The sequence below is a fragment of the Oncorhynchus gorbuscha genome, linkage group LG05, assembly GCF_021184085.1.
Source record: "Oncorhynchus gorbuscha isolate QuinsamMale2020 ecotype Even-year linkage group LG05, OgorEven_v1.0, whole genome shotgun sequence".
Lineage (NCBI taxonomy): Eukaryota > Metazoa > Chordata > Actinopteri > Salmoniformes > Salmonidae > Oncorhynchus > Oncorhynchus gorbuscha.
Genome location: NC_060177.1, coordinates 10,080,338 through 10,093,481, shown reverse-complemented (window position 1 = coordinate 10,093,481; position 13,144 = coordinate 10,080,338). Strand labels below are relative to the sequence as shown.

At 44.7% G+C, this 13,144-nt stretch overlaps 1 protein-coding gene across 1 annotated transcript in view; it reads right to left on the bottom strand.

The window, feature by feature from the left end:
• Positions 1–13,144, bottom strand: part of LOC124035508 (A disintegrin and metalloproteinase with thrombospondin motifs 17-like) — a gene marked incomplete at its 5' end in the record, with an annotated part of 46,249 nt that overhangs the window by 31,151 nt on the left and 1,954 nt on the right. The window contains 1 exon segment of the mRNA XM_046348967.1: positions 3,597–3,754. Within this exon segment, the coding sequence (XP_046204923.1) occupies positions 3,597–3,754 (158 nt within the window).

The window sequence follows — 13,144 nt, the reverse complement described above, 5'->3', positions numbered from 1 at the left end:
CTGATTACCCTTCAGTTTACAGAGAGCTGGTAGTCCCATCCACCAAACTACCAGGTGTGAAACAGGGAAGAGACTCAGGAGGTATGCTAATTCGATATAGAGCAGACCTAACCAACTATGAAATTAGTCAAAATAGGAACATTTTACATCTGGCTATAAATTAATAAGGAAATTATCTCAACACAGAAACATGTCCTCATGTGTGCTATCTATATCCCCCCACTAGAATCGCCATACTTTAACGATGACAGCTTCTCCATCCTAGAGGGGGAGATCAACTACTTCCAGGCCCAGGGACATGTACTAGTCTGTGGCGACCTAAATGCCAGAACTGGACAAGAACCTGACACCCTCAACACATAGGGCGACAAACTGAGCTGGAGCTGATAGTATTTCCTCCCAAATATGCCCTCCTAGACACAACTATGACAAAACAACCAACAAAATGTGTGTTATGCTAATTAGTGTCAGATAATGACAACGGTCCCGTTCACGGGATGGGGTGTCACTAGAGGTTAAGGAGAAGTCTATCTTTAATTCTGTGAATAACAGTTGTATCTTTATTCAATGTTTATTATGAGTATTTCTGCAAAATCAACAGATGTTTTTTTATTTATTTTTAAATTCTTCTTCTTATTATTATTATTTTTTACAATTTTACCCCTTTTTCATGGTATCCAATTGTTTAGTAGCTACTATCTTGTCTCATCGCTTTAACTCCCGCACGGGCTCGGGAGAGACGAAGGTCGAAAGCCATGCGCCCTCCGAAACACAACCCAACCAAGTCGCACTACTTCTTTAACACAGCGGGCATTCAACCCGGAAGCCAGCCACACCAATGTGTCGGAGGAAACACCGTGCACCTGGTGACCTGGTTAGCGTGCACTGTGCTGGTGCGCGATGAGACAAGGATATCCCTACCGGCTAAACCCTCCCTAAGCCAGACGATGCTAGGCCAATTGTGCGTCGCCCCACGGACCTCCCGTTCGCGGCCGGCTGTGAACCCAGAGTCTGTGGTGGCACAGCTAGCACTGCAATGCAGTGCCCTAGACCACTGCGCCACCAGGGAGGCCCCGTCATGTGTCACCGGACATTACTGCACATAATGCGCCAATGTAAACTGAGATTTTTGCATATAAATATGCACATTATCGAACAAAACATACATGTATTGTGTAACATGATGTCCTATGAGTGTCATCTGATGAAGATCATCAAAGGTTAGTGATTCATTCTATCTATATTTCTGCTTTTTGTGACTCTATCTTTGGCTGGATAAATGGCTGTGTGTTTTTTGGACTTGGCTATGTATTGGACTTGTTAATGTGTGAAAGTTACATATTTCTAAAAAATATTTTTGAATTTTACGCACTGCCTTTTCAGCGGAATGTTGTCGAGGGGCTCCGCTAGACCTAGAAAGGTTAAGGTTTAAAAGGGCATCTGAAGTTTGAACATTTCCACTTTGATATTTCAGACTTGATTTTCCCTTACCAAAAATGTATCAATCCCTACAAATGTTTTATACACTGCTCAAAAAAATAAAGGGAACACTAAAATAACATATCCTAGATCTGAATAAATGAAATATTCGTATTAAATACTTTTTCTTTACATAGTTGAATGTGTTGACAACAAAATCACACAAAAATTATCAATGGAAATCAAATGTATCAACCCATGGAGGATTTGGAGTCACACTCCTCAATTAAAGTGGAAAACCAAACTACAGGCTTATCCAACTTTGATGTAATGTCCTTAAAACAAGTTAAAATGAGGCTCAGTAGTGTGTGTGTGGCCTCCACGTGTCTGTATGACCTCCCTACAATGCCTTTGCCATGCTCCTGATGAGGTGGCGGATGGTCTCCTGAGGGATCTCCTCCCAGACCTGGACTAAAGCATCCGCCAACTCCTGGACAGGCGTTGGTGGATGGAGCGAGACATGATATCCCAGATGTGCTCAATTGGATTCAGGACTGGGGAACGGGCGGCCCAGTCCATAGCATCAATGCCTTCCTCTTGCAGGAACTGCTGAACACTCCAGCCACATGAGGTCTAGCATTGTCTTGCATTAGGAGGAACCCAGGGCCAACCACACCAGCATATGGTCTCACAAGGGGTCTGAGGATCTCTGTACCTAATGGCAGTCAGGCTACCTCTGGCGAGCACATGGAGGGCTGTGCGGCCCCCCAAAGAAATGCCACCCCACACCATGACTGATCCACCGCCAAACCGGTCATGCTGGAGGATGTTGCAGGCAGCAGAACGTTCTCCACGGCGTCTCCAGACTGGCACGTCTGTCACATGTGCTCAGTGTGAACCTGCTTTCATCTGTGAAGAGCACAGGGTGCCAGTGGCGAATTTGCCAATGAAAAACGTCCTGCACGGTGTTGGGCTGTAAGCACAACCCCCACCTGTGGACGTCGGGCCCTCAAACCACCCTCATGGAGTCTGTTTCTGACCGTTTGAGCAGACACATGCACATTTGTGGCCTGCTGGAGGTCATTTTGCAGGGCTCTGGCAGTGCTCCTCCTGCTCCTCCTTGCACAAAGGCGGAGGTAGCGGTCCTGCTGCTGGGTTGTTGCCCTCCTACGGCCTCCTCCACGTCTTCTGATGTACTGGCCTGTCTCTTGGTAGCACCTCCATGCTCTGGACACTACGCTGACAGACACAGCAAACCTTCTTGCCACAGCTCGCATTGATGTGCCATCCTGGATGAGCTGCACTACCTGAGCCACTTGTGTGGGTTGTAGACTCTGTCTCATGCTACCACTAGAGTGAAAGCACCGCCAGCATTCAAAAGTGACCAAAACATCAGCCAGGAAGCATAGGAACTGAGAAGTGGTCTGTGTTCCCCACCTGCAGAACCACTCCTTTATTGGGGGTGTCTTGCTAATTGCCTATAATTTCCACCTGTTGTCTATTCCATTTGCACAACAGCATGTGAAATGTATTGTCAATCAGTGTTGCGTCCTAAGTGGACAGTTTTGAGTTCACAGAAGTGTGATTGACTTGGAGTTACATTGTGTTGTTTAAGTGTTCCCTTTATTTTTTTGAGCAGTGTATAATCCACATAATAACAGACATTTCCTGTTGCTGCTGGATTATTTCCCTATTGTAGAAAACCCGCTCTAATTAAGATACTACATTTGTATCACATGTTGCCTCCAGAGGGCCATTTGGAGTGGCAGGTAGCCTAGTAGTTAGAGCGTTTTCTGGTAGGCTGTCATTGTAAATAAGAATGTGTTCTTAACTGACTTGCCTAGTTAAATAAAGATTACATTTAAACTAACAACAACTTCCTCCCTTTGAAGCCCGATTTCCATGTTCTTTATCTGTCCCTCCCTGATCTCTGTCATCATGTGGGGTAGACTGAGGAGGTTAAATCAGCTCAACATGCATTCGCATGATAAGGATACACGCACGCACGCACGCACGCACGCACACACACACACACACACACACACACACACACACACACACACACACACACACACACACACACACACACACACACACACACACACACACACACACACACACACACACACACACACACACACACACACACACAATCTCTCTCTACATGATAGGTTTACCATGAGGTACAGCGGGGTCTTGGTGGGCCCCTTGGCGGACATTTTCTCCCAGAGTCCTCTCCGGACGTAGCGCACTGTAGTGCCGGCCAGCTGGAACTCTCCAGGAAGCTCGATCTTCCAGTCGCTGTTGATGGACCTCTTGGTAGAGTCTTTCATTGCTGGAACAAGCAGGATGTAGAATTAATTTCAGAGGAAGTTCAGGACAACTTGATGTTAGATGGTTCCCTATCACTTGCCCCTATCACTTCCATTGAAAGTAAGCATACCACAGTCTCCACCAACATGCCTAGACCTGTACACGCAGGTTGATGGGTTCAATTCCCACTCTGACTGTTCCCTTTAAATCACTACCTTTATTCAAACCCATAATTCAAACCATGTCTCTAACCTAAAATATATATATATTTAATATAAAGAGGAGCAAACAAACAATTAAAATGTAGCAGGCAGGGAAAGTGAACACACACTTCTCTTCACTTCTCTGAAAATGACTTTTGATGCCCAAATTGGCTGCTTTCGAAATAGCCGACCCCGGTCAGTGAGGTTTTACTTCTCACAGTGCCTGAACCACAGGAAAGCAGCACAGCATCAGAGACCCAGTCGGTTCCAACTAAGAGAGTGTCCCTTGATGTGGAGACTGTGGAGGTTGTGAGGTCCAGCAAACAGACTACCTCACCACATGTCCACAGTTATCCAGTTATGCTTGACTTAAGGTTGTTGGGTAATGCATTAGAAAGAGAGCGAGGGTGGTGGAGAGAGAGAGAAAATAAAGAGAGAGAGAATAAAGAGCGAGACAGAGAGACTGTTGGGGTGTGCTGTAAGACATTCCATAAGAATTGAATGTCTGAGCCAGGTTTTTCCAAATGCATGTTGTTTTAATGAGTCTTTTGGAAGGACTCGACGACCAGAGAAGAGCTCCAGAGAAATAAAACACCTTGCACAGTGAATGGACTCTTTCTAAACACGTCTGTTTTACTGCATGTCTATGAACTTACAGATTTAGATGGAATTGAAAATAATTGAAACACTTTACTATAAAACTGCCCAGGAACATAATATTAACTATATACAAAAAAACTACTTCAGATCTTTCAAATTGTGTTTAGCCACATCGTTAAATCAACTTAAATTAAAATGCATTAGAATATTAGCATCACTGTCTCATGGTCATCATTGGAATATTAGCATCACTGTCTCATGGTCATCATTAGAATATTAGCATCACTGTTCCATGGTCATCATTAGGATATTAGCATCACTGTTCCATGGTAATCATCAGAATATTAGCATCACTGTTCCATGGTAATCATTAGGATATTAGCATCACTGTTCCATGGTAATCATCAGAATATTAGCATCACTGTTCCATGGTAATCATCAGAATATTAGCATCACTGTTCCATGGTAATCATTAGGATATTAGCATCACTGTTCCATGGTAATCATCAGAATATTAGCATCACTGTTCCATGGTCATCATTAGAATATTAGCATCACTGTTCCATGGTCATCATTAGAATATTAGCATCACTGTTCCATGGTAATCATTAGGATATTAGCATCACTGTTCCATGGTCATCATTAGAATATTAGCATCACTGTCTCATGGTAATCATTAGGATATTAGCATCACTGTTCCATGGTCATCATTAGAATATTAGCATCACTGTTCCATGGTCATCATTAGAATATTAGCATCACTGTTCCATGGTCATCATTAGAATATTAGCATCACTGTTCCATGGTAATCATTAGGATATTAGCATCACTGTTCCATGGTAATCATTAGGATATTAGCATCACTGTTCCATGGTCATCATTAGAATATTAGCATCACTGTTCCATGGTCATCATTAGAATATTAGCATCACTGTTCCATGGTCATCGCTAGAATATTAGCATCACTGTTCCATGGTAATCATCAGAATATTAGCATCACTGTCTCATGGTCATCATTAGAATATTAGCATCACTGTTCCATGGTCATCATTAGAATATTAGCATCACTGTTCCATGGTCATCGCTAGAATATTAGCATCACTGTTCCATGGTAATCATCAGAATATTAGCATCACTGTCTCATGGTCATCATTAGAATATTAGCATCACTGTTCCATGGTCATCATTAGAATATTAGCATCACTGTTCCATGGTCATCATTAGAATATTAACATCACTGTTCCATGGTCATCATCAGAATATTAGCATCACTGTTCTATGGTCATCATTAGAATATTAGCATCACTGTTCCATGGTCATCATTAGAATATTAGCATCACTGTTCCATGGTCATTGCTAGAATATTAGCATCACTGTTCCATGGTCATCACTGTGTTGTTTACTAGCTCTACAAAAAACATAAATTCTCTTTTCCTTTTCTACATAGTATTTCACAAGTTTCCCTTAGGTACAGACTGAGGATCAGCTTCTCCTCTCCCAATCTTAAGATTAACCAGGGTAGAACTGCCGCTTTCAAGCAGCGGGACTCTAACCCGGAAGCTTATAAGAAATCCCTTTATGCCCTCTGACGAACCATCCAACCGGGAAAGCGTCAATACAGAACTAAGATCGAATCATACTCTACCGGCTCTGACACTCGTCAGATGTGGCAGGGTTGCAAACTATTACAGACTACAAAACGAAGCAAGCTGAGAGCTGCCCAGTGACATGAGCCTACCAGACGAGCTAAATAACTTCTATGTTCACTTCGAGGCAAGTAACACCTAAACATGCATGAGAGCATCAGCTGTTCCGGACGACTGTGTGATCACGCTCTCCGCAGCCGATGTGAGTAAGACCTTTAAACAGGTCAACATTCACAAGGCCGCAGAGCCAGGTGGATTACCAGAACGTGTACTCCAAGCATGCGCTGACCAATTGGCAAGTGTCTTCACTGACATTTTCAACCTCTCCCTGTCTGTCTGTAATACCAAATGTTTCTAGGAGACCACCATAGTCCCTGTGCCCAAGAATACTAAGGTAACCTGCCTAAATTACTACCGACCCGTAGCAGTCATGTCTGTAGCCATGATATGCTTTGAAAGGCTGATCATGGCTCACATCAACACCATTATCCCAGAAACCCTAGACCTACTCCAATTTGCATACCACACCCACATACCACATCCACAGAAGATGCAATCTCTATTGCACTCCACACCTCCCTTTCCCACCTGGACAAAAGGAATACCTACGTGAGAATGCTATTCATTGACTACAGCTCCATCCCTCTTCTCCCTCCATCCCTCTTCTCCCTCCATCCCTCAACTCCCACCTTTCCCTCTGTCCCTCCATACTTCCCTTCCTTTCTTCCCCATCCCTCTTCTCCCTCCATCCCTCTGTCCCTCCCTACTTCCCTTCCTTTCTTTCTTCCCCATCCCTCTTCTCCCTCCATCCCTCTTCTCCCTCCATCCCTCTTCTCCCTCCATCCCTATACTCCCTCCCTTCCCTCTGTCCCTCCCTACTTCCCTTCCTTTCTTCCCCATCCCTCTCCTCCCTCCATCCCTCTTCTCCCTCCATCCCTCAACTCCCTCCTTTCCCTCTGTCCCTCCATACTTCCCTTCCTCTCTTCCCCATCCCTCTTCTCCCTCCATCCCTCAACTCCCTCCATCCCTCAACTCCCTCCATCCCTCTTCTCCCTCCATCCCTCTTCTCCATCCATCCCTCAACTCCCTCCTATCACTAGAGAGGATCCCAGCCTGTCCTATCATTACACACAGAACTAGATGTCTCAAGCCCCCAGTGTACCCTTCCTGTTGACAAAGCACTTAACAGTTAGAAAAATGTTTAATAGCTGTTGTCAGAACACTCAAAAGGAAACCGCAAGAGTGAAGTGTTCAAACACTTTACAAGCGGCTGACAAATTAGTGTGTTTATCGGCTTTCAAATTTCCCTGCAGAGTCGACAGAGAACAAAACATGCTAGACAGTGCAGAATGTTTTAGCACTGGCTTAAGACTGGGGCAGCCAAAGTCAACTGGCAGAACAACAACATAGCATTTACAGTAGTTATATACAAGTCAATCAATCATTTTTTAAAACAGCTTTCAAAAATGACCCGGGCGCCACGGCCTCTCTAACTCAGCAACCTGTCTTCCTCTCACTCTCTCAAAGCAACCCCCACCTCTACTAGTGCCCCGTCTAATCCAATCACGTGGTTAAATGCAAGAGCCCATGGCTTACCCAATCACATCAATGCAAATATCCTCCACAACACCTCAGAACAAGCAGGCAGAAAGAAACATAAATATTTCACTGAGGTTCAACTGTTAATATCACAGATAGAAGGAGCTTAGTTACCAGTATCCTTGTTAATATGGCTTGTTCAAAAAATAATAAGTTGACGGCGAGTGGACGGAAAATGCATTCTCCCCACAACCAGAACAAAACAAATGTGCCTGATATGCAGCGAGTCCGACGCCCTCGTGAAAAGTGGCAATGTTAAGCGTCATTACACCAAGCATAGTAATATAGATCAGACTTATCCTCTGAACACGGAGGTGAGAACAAACAAGATTAAACAACTCAAATCCCAATATGAGACAAAAAGTCCATGTCCATTTCCTGAAAGCCCAACAACGTGCAACGGAGCGTTCACTGAGGATAGATTGGGTTTCGGGAAAACACACTGAGATGGTAAAAGAACGCATGTGTGAAGTTGCTGACACCTTGTTTGCAGGTAAACAATAAAGATTACCGGTACCCCCTGTTTATAGCCTTGTTATTGTTATGTTATTGTGTTACTTTTATTTTTTACTTCAGTTCATTTGGTAAATATTTGATTAACTCTTCTTGAACTGCACTGTTGGTGAAGTGCTTGTAAGTAAGTATTTCACGGTAAGGTCTACACTTGTATACCGCATGACAAATAAAGTTTGATTTGATTCCACAGCAATGAGGAGAAATGAAATATTAGCTGAAGATTTGACTTCACAACTTGATGAGGTCATTCAGAATGCACCAAGCATTTCATTGGCTGTGGATGATTCAACAGATAACACTGATAATGCCCTGCTTCTGTTGTTTGTCAGATTTTATTATGAAACAAAGACGTAATTCTGGGATGAGCTGTTGGGCTTAACAAATCTAGAAGCAGACACACAGGGAGATTAGGTCAAAGGGATGTTGACCAAAAGGGGGAGAGATCTGAAGTCAGTCTGAAGTCAGTCCACAGATGGAGCTCCAGCCATGGCAGGAAGAGGAGGGGACTGGTTACACGTTTAAAAGAGGACCACCCTGTCCTGACATCAAATCATCCATCAGTCTGTCCTGTTTGCCAGTCTGGGAAAAGAGTATTCTGAGGTCATGACAACGATGATGAAACTGATCAAGAACATCGCCTGCTACGAGGCTTTCTGACAGAGGCTAATGCCAGCTTTGATGACTTACTACTGCACAATGTCAGATGGCTCAGTGAAGGCGGGGTTTTGGAGCCTTTCTGGGCCATTCAGGAGGAAATCAAAGCTTTCTTATCAGAGCAAAAGAGTGACAAGGCAACTCAGTTTTCTGATGACGAGAAGAGGGAAACAGTAGCATTTTGACAGACATGACATCACACCTCAATCAACTGAATGTTAAGCTGCAGGACAAAACAGTGTGACAGACATGACATCAAACCTCAATCAACTGAATGTTAAGCTGCAGGGACAGGACAACACAGTGTGTGATATGATAGCAGCAGTCTGAAATTGGAGCTTTTCAAGAATGATCCCCAGGGAGAACTCCAATCTTCTGGTGCAAACGCAGGGAGGCAGAGATGTTCCCAACCATGTCGATTTCATCCAGAAGCTGATGAAGAACCTCAAAGCTAGCTTTGATGACTTTTTGATATTTTTATTTAACCTTTATTTAACTCGGCAAGTCAGTTAAGAACAAATTCTCATTTAAAATGACGGCCTACCAAAAGGCAAAAGGCCTCCTGCAGGGATGGGGGCCTGGGATTTCACTGCTGGAAGAGAATCGCTTGCTGTCATCCAGAACCATCTTAGTCACAAAAAGTTGTCAAAGGAAGCTAAACAGCTCTTCAGATGGGTAGATGTTGTCAGAGGAAGCTAAACAGCTCTTCAGATGGGTAGATGTTGTCAGAGGAAGCTAAACAGATCTTCAGACGGGTAGATGTTGTCAGAGGAAGCTAAACAGCTCTTCAGATGGGTAGATGTTGTCAGAGGAAGCTAAACAGATCTTCAGACGAGTAGATGTTGTCAGAGGAAGCTAAACAGATCTTCAGACGAGTAGATGTTGTCAGAGGAAGCTAAACAGATCTTCAGACGAGTAGATGTTGTCAGAGGAAGCTAAACAGATCTTCAGACGGGTAGATGTTGTCAGAGGAAGCTAAACAGCTCTTCAGACGGGTAGATGTTGTCAGAGGAAGCTAAACAGCTCTTCAGACGGTAGATGTTGTCAGAGGAAGCTAAACAGATCTTCAGACGGGTAGATGTTGTCAGAGGAAGCTAAACAGATCTTCAGACGAGTAGATGTTGTCAGAGGAAGCTAAACAGATCTTCAGACGAGTAGATGTTGTCAGAGGAAGCTAAACAGATCTTCGAGTAGATGTTGAGGAAGCTAAACAGATCTTCAGACGAGTAGATGTTGTCAGAGGAAGCTAAACAGATCTTCAGACGGGTAGATGTTGTCAGAGGAAGCTAAACAGATCTTCAGACGGGTAGATGTTGTCAGAGGAAGCTAAACAGATCTTCAGACGGGTAGATGTTGTCAGAGGAAGCTAAACAGATCTTCAGACGGGTAGAAGCTAAACAGCTCTTCAGACGGTAGATGTTGTCAGAGGAAGCTAAACAGATCTTCAGACGGGTAGATGTTGTCAGAGGAAGCTAAACAGATCTTCAGACGAGTAGATGTTGTCAGAGGAAGCTAAACAGCTCTTCAGACGGGTAGATGTTGCTAAATAAACTTCAGTTAGTGCTAAATACGGCTGCTAGAATCCTGACTAGAACCAAAAAATTTGATCATATTACTCCAGTGCTAGCCTCTCTACACTGGCTTCCTGTCAAAGCAAGGGCTGATTTCAAGGTTTTACTGCTAACCTACAAAGCATTACATGGGCTTGCTCCTACCTACCTCTCTGATTTGGTCCTGCCGTACATACCTACACGTACGCTACGGTCACAAGACGCAGGCCTCCTAATTGTCCCTAGAATTTCTAAGCAAACAGCTGGAGGCAGGGCTTTCTCCTATAGAGCTCCATTTTTATGGAACGGTCTGCCTACCCATGTCAGAGACGCAAACTCGGTCTCAACCTTTAAGTCTTTACTGAAGACTCATCTCTTCAGTGGGTCATATGATTGAGTGTAGTCTGGCCCAGGAGTGGGAAGGTGAACGGAAAGGCTCTGGAGCAACGAACCGCCCTTGCTGTCTCTGCCTGGCTGGTTCCCCTCTTTCCACTGGGATTCTCTGCCTCTAACCCTGTTACGGGGGGCTGAGTCACTGGCTTGCTGGGGCTCTCTCGTGCCGTCCCTGGGGGGGGTGCGTCACCTGGGTGGGTTGATTCACTGTTGTGGTCAGCCCCCCCTTGGGTTGTACCGTGTCGGAGATCTTTGTGGGCTATACTCGGCCTTGTCTCAGGATGGTAAGTTGGTGGTTGGAGATTTCCCTCTAGTGGTGTGGGGGCTGTGCTTTGGCAAAGTGGGTGGGGTTATATCCTTCCTGTTTGGCCCTGTCCGGGGGTGTCCTCGGATGGGGCCACAGTGTCTCCTGACCCCTCCTGTCTCAGCCTCCAGTATTTATGCTGCAGTAGTTTATGTGTCGGGGGCTAGGGTCAGTTTGTTTATCTGGAGTACTTCTCCTGTCCTATTCGGTGTCCTGTGTGAATCTAAGTGTGCGTTCTCTAATTCTCTCCTTCTCTCTTTCTTTCTCTCTCTCGGAGGACCTGAGCCCTAGGACCATGCCCCAGGACTACCTGACATGATGACTCCTTGCTGTCCCCAGTCCACCTGGCCATGCTGCTGCTCCAGTTTCAACTGGCCTGGGCCTTAGGACCATGTCCCAGGACTACCTGACATGAGGACTCCTTGCTGTCCCCAGTCCACCTGGCCATGCTCCTGCTCCAGTTTCAACTGTTCTGCCTTACTATTATTCAACCATGCTGGTCATTTATGAACATTTGAACATCTTGGCCACGTTCTGTTATAATCTCCACCCGGCACAGCCAGAAGAGGACTGGCCACCCCACATATGCTCTCTCTAATTCTCTCTTTCTTTCTCTCTCTCGGAGGACCTGAGCCCTAGGACCGTGCCCCAGGACTACCTGACATGATGGCTCCTTGCTGTCCCCAGTCCACCTGACTGTGCTGCTGCTCCAGTTTCAACTGTTCTGCCTTATTATTATTTGACCATGCTGGTCATTTATGAACATTTGAACATCTTGGTCATGTTCTGTTATAATCTCTACCCGGCACAGCCAGAAGAGGACTGGCCACCCCACATAGCCCGGTTCCTCTCTAGGTTTCTTCCTAGGTTTTGGCCTTTCTAGGGAGTTTTTCCTAGCCACCGTGCTTTTACACCTGCATTGTTTGCTGTTTGGGGTTTTAGGCTGGGTTTCTGTACAGCACTTTGAGATATCAGCTGATGTACGAAGGGCTATATAAATAAATTTGATTTGATTTGATTTGATGTTGCATCACTGCAAATGGAGTTGATTGAGCTACAAGAAAATGTGTCTTTGTGACCCTGTCTTATATTCTGGGGAAAGATGGAAAGATGGTGCCTGCAGCTGATGTCCCTGTTCTCAAGGAACTAGCACTAGACATCCTGCCCATGTTTGGCTCCACATACAGCTGTGAATCAGCCTTCTCCACAATGAACTTTATTCTAAACAAATATCGCTCCAGGCTCACCAATGGACACCTGCACCAGTGTCTCAAGAATTGCTCTCACACCATTTGTGCCAAAGTTCAAAGCATTTTAAAGAGACAGAAAGTGTCATTTCTCTCATTGATGCAAGGTCCACAGTGACTGATACATTAATATGGCATGACCCACAGTGACTTATACATTAATATGGCATGACCCACAGTGACTTATACATTAATATGGCATGGCCCACAGTGACTTATACATTAATATGGCATGGCCCACAGTGACTTGATACATTAATATGGCATGGCCCACAGTGACTTATACATTAATATGGCATGACCCACAGTGACTTGTACATTAATAATATGGCATGGCCCACAGTGACTTGTACATTAATATGGCATGGCCCACAGTGACTTATACATTAATATGGCATGGCCCACAGTGACTTATACATTAATATGGCATGGGCCCACAGTGACTTGTACATTAATATGGCATGGCCCACAGTGATACATTAATATGGCATGGCCCACAGTGACTTATACATTAATATGGCATGGCCCACAGTGACTTGTACATTAATATGGCATGGCCCACAGTGACTTGTACATGGCATGGCCCACAGTGACTTATACATTAATATGGCATGGCCCACAGTGACTTGTACATTAATATGGCATGGCCCACAGTGTGACTTGGCATACATTAATATGGCATGGCCCACAGTGACTTGTA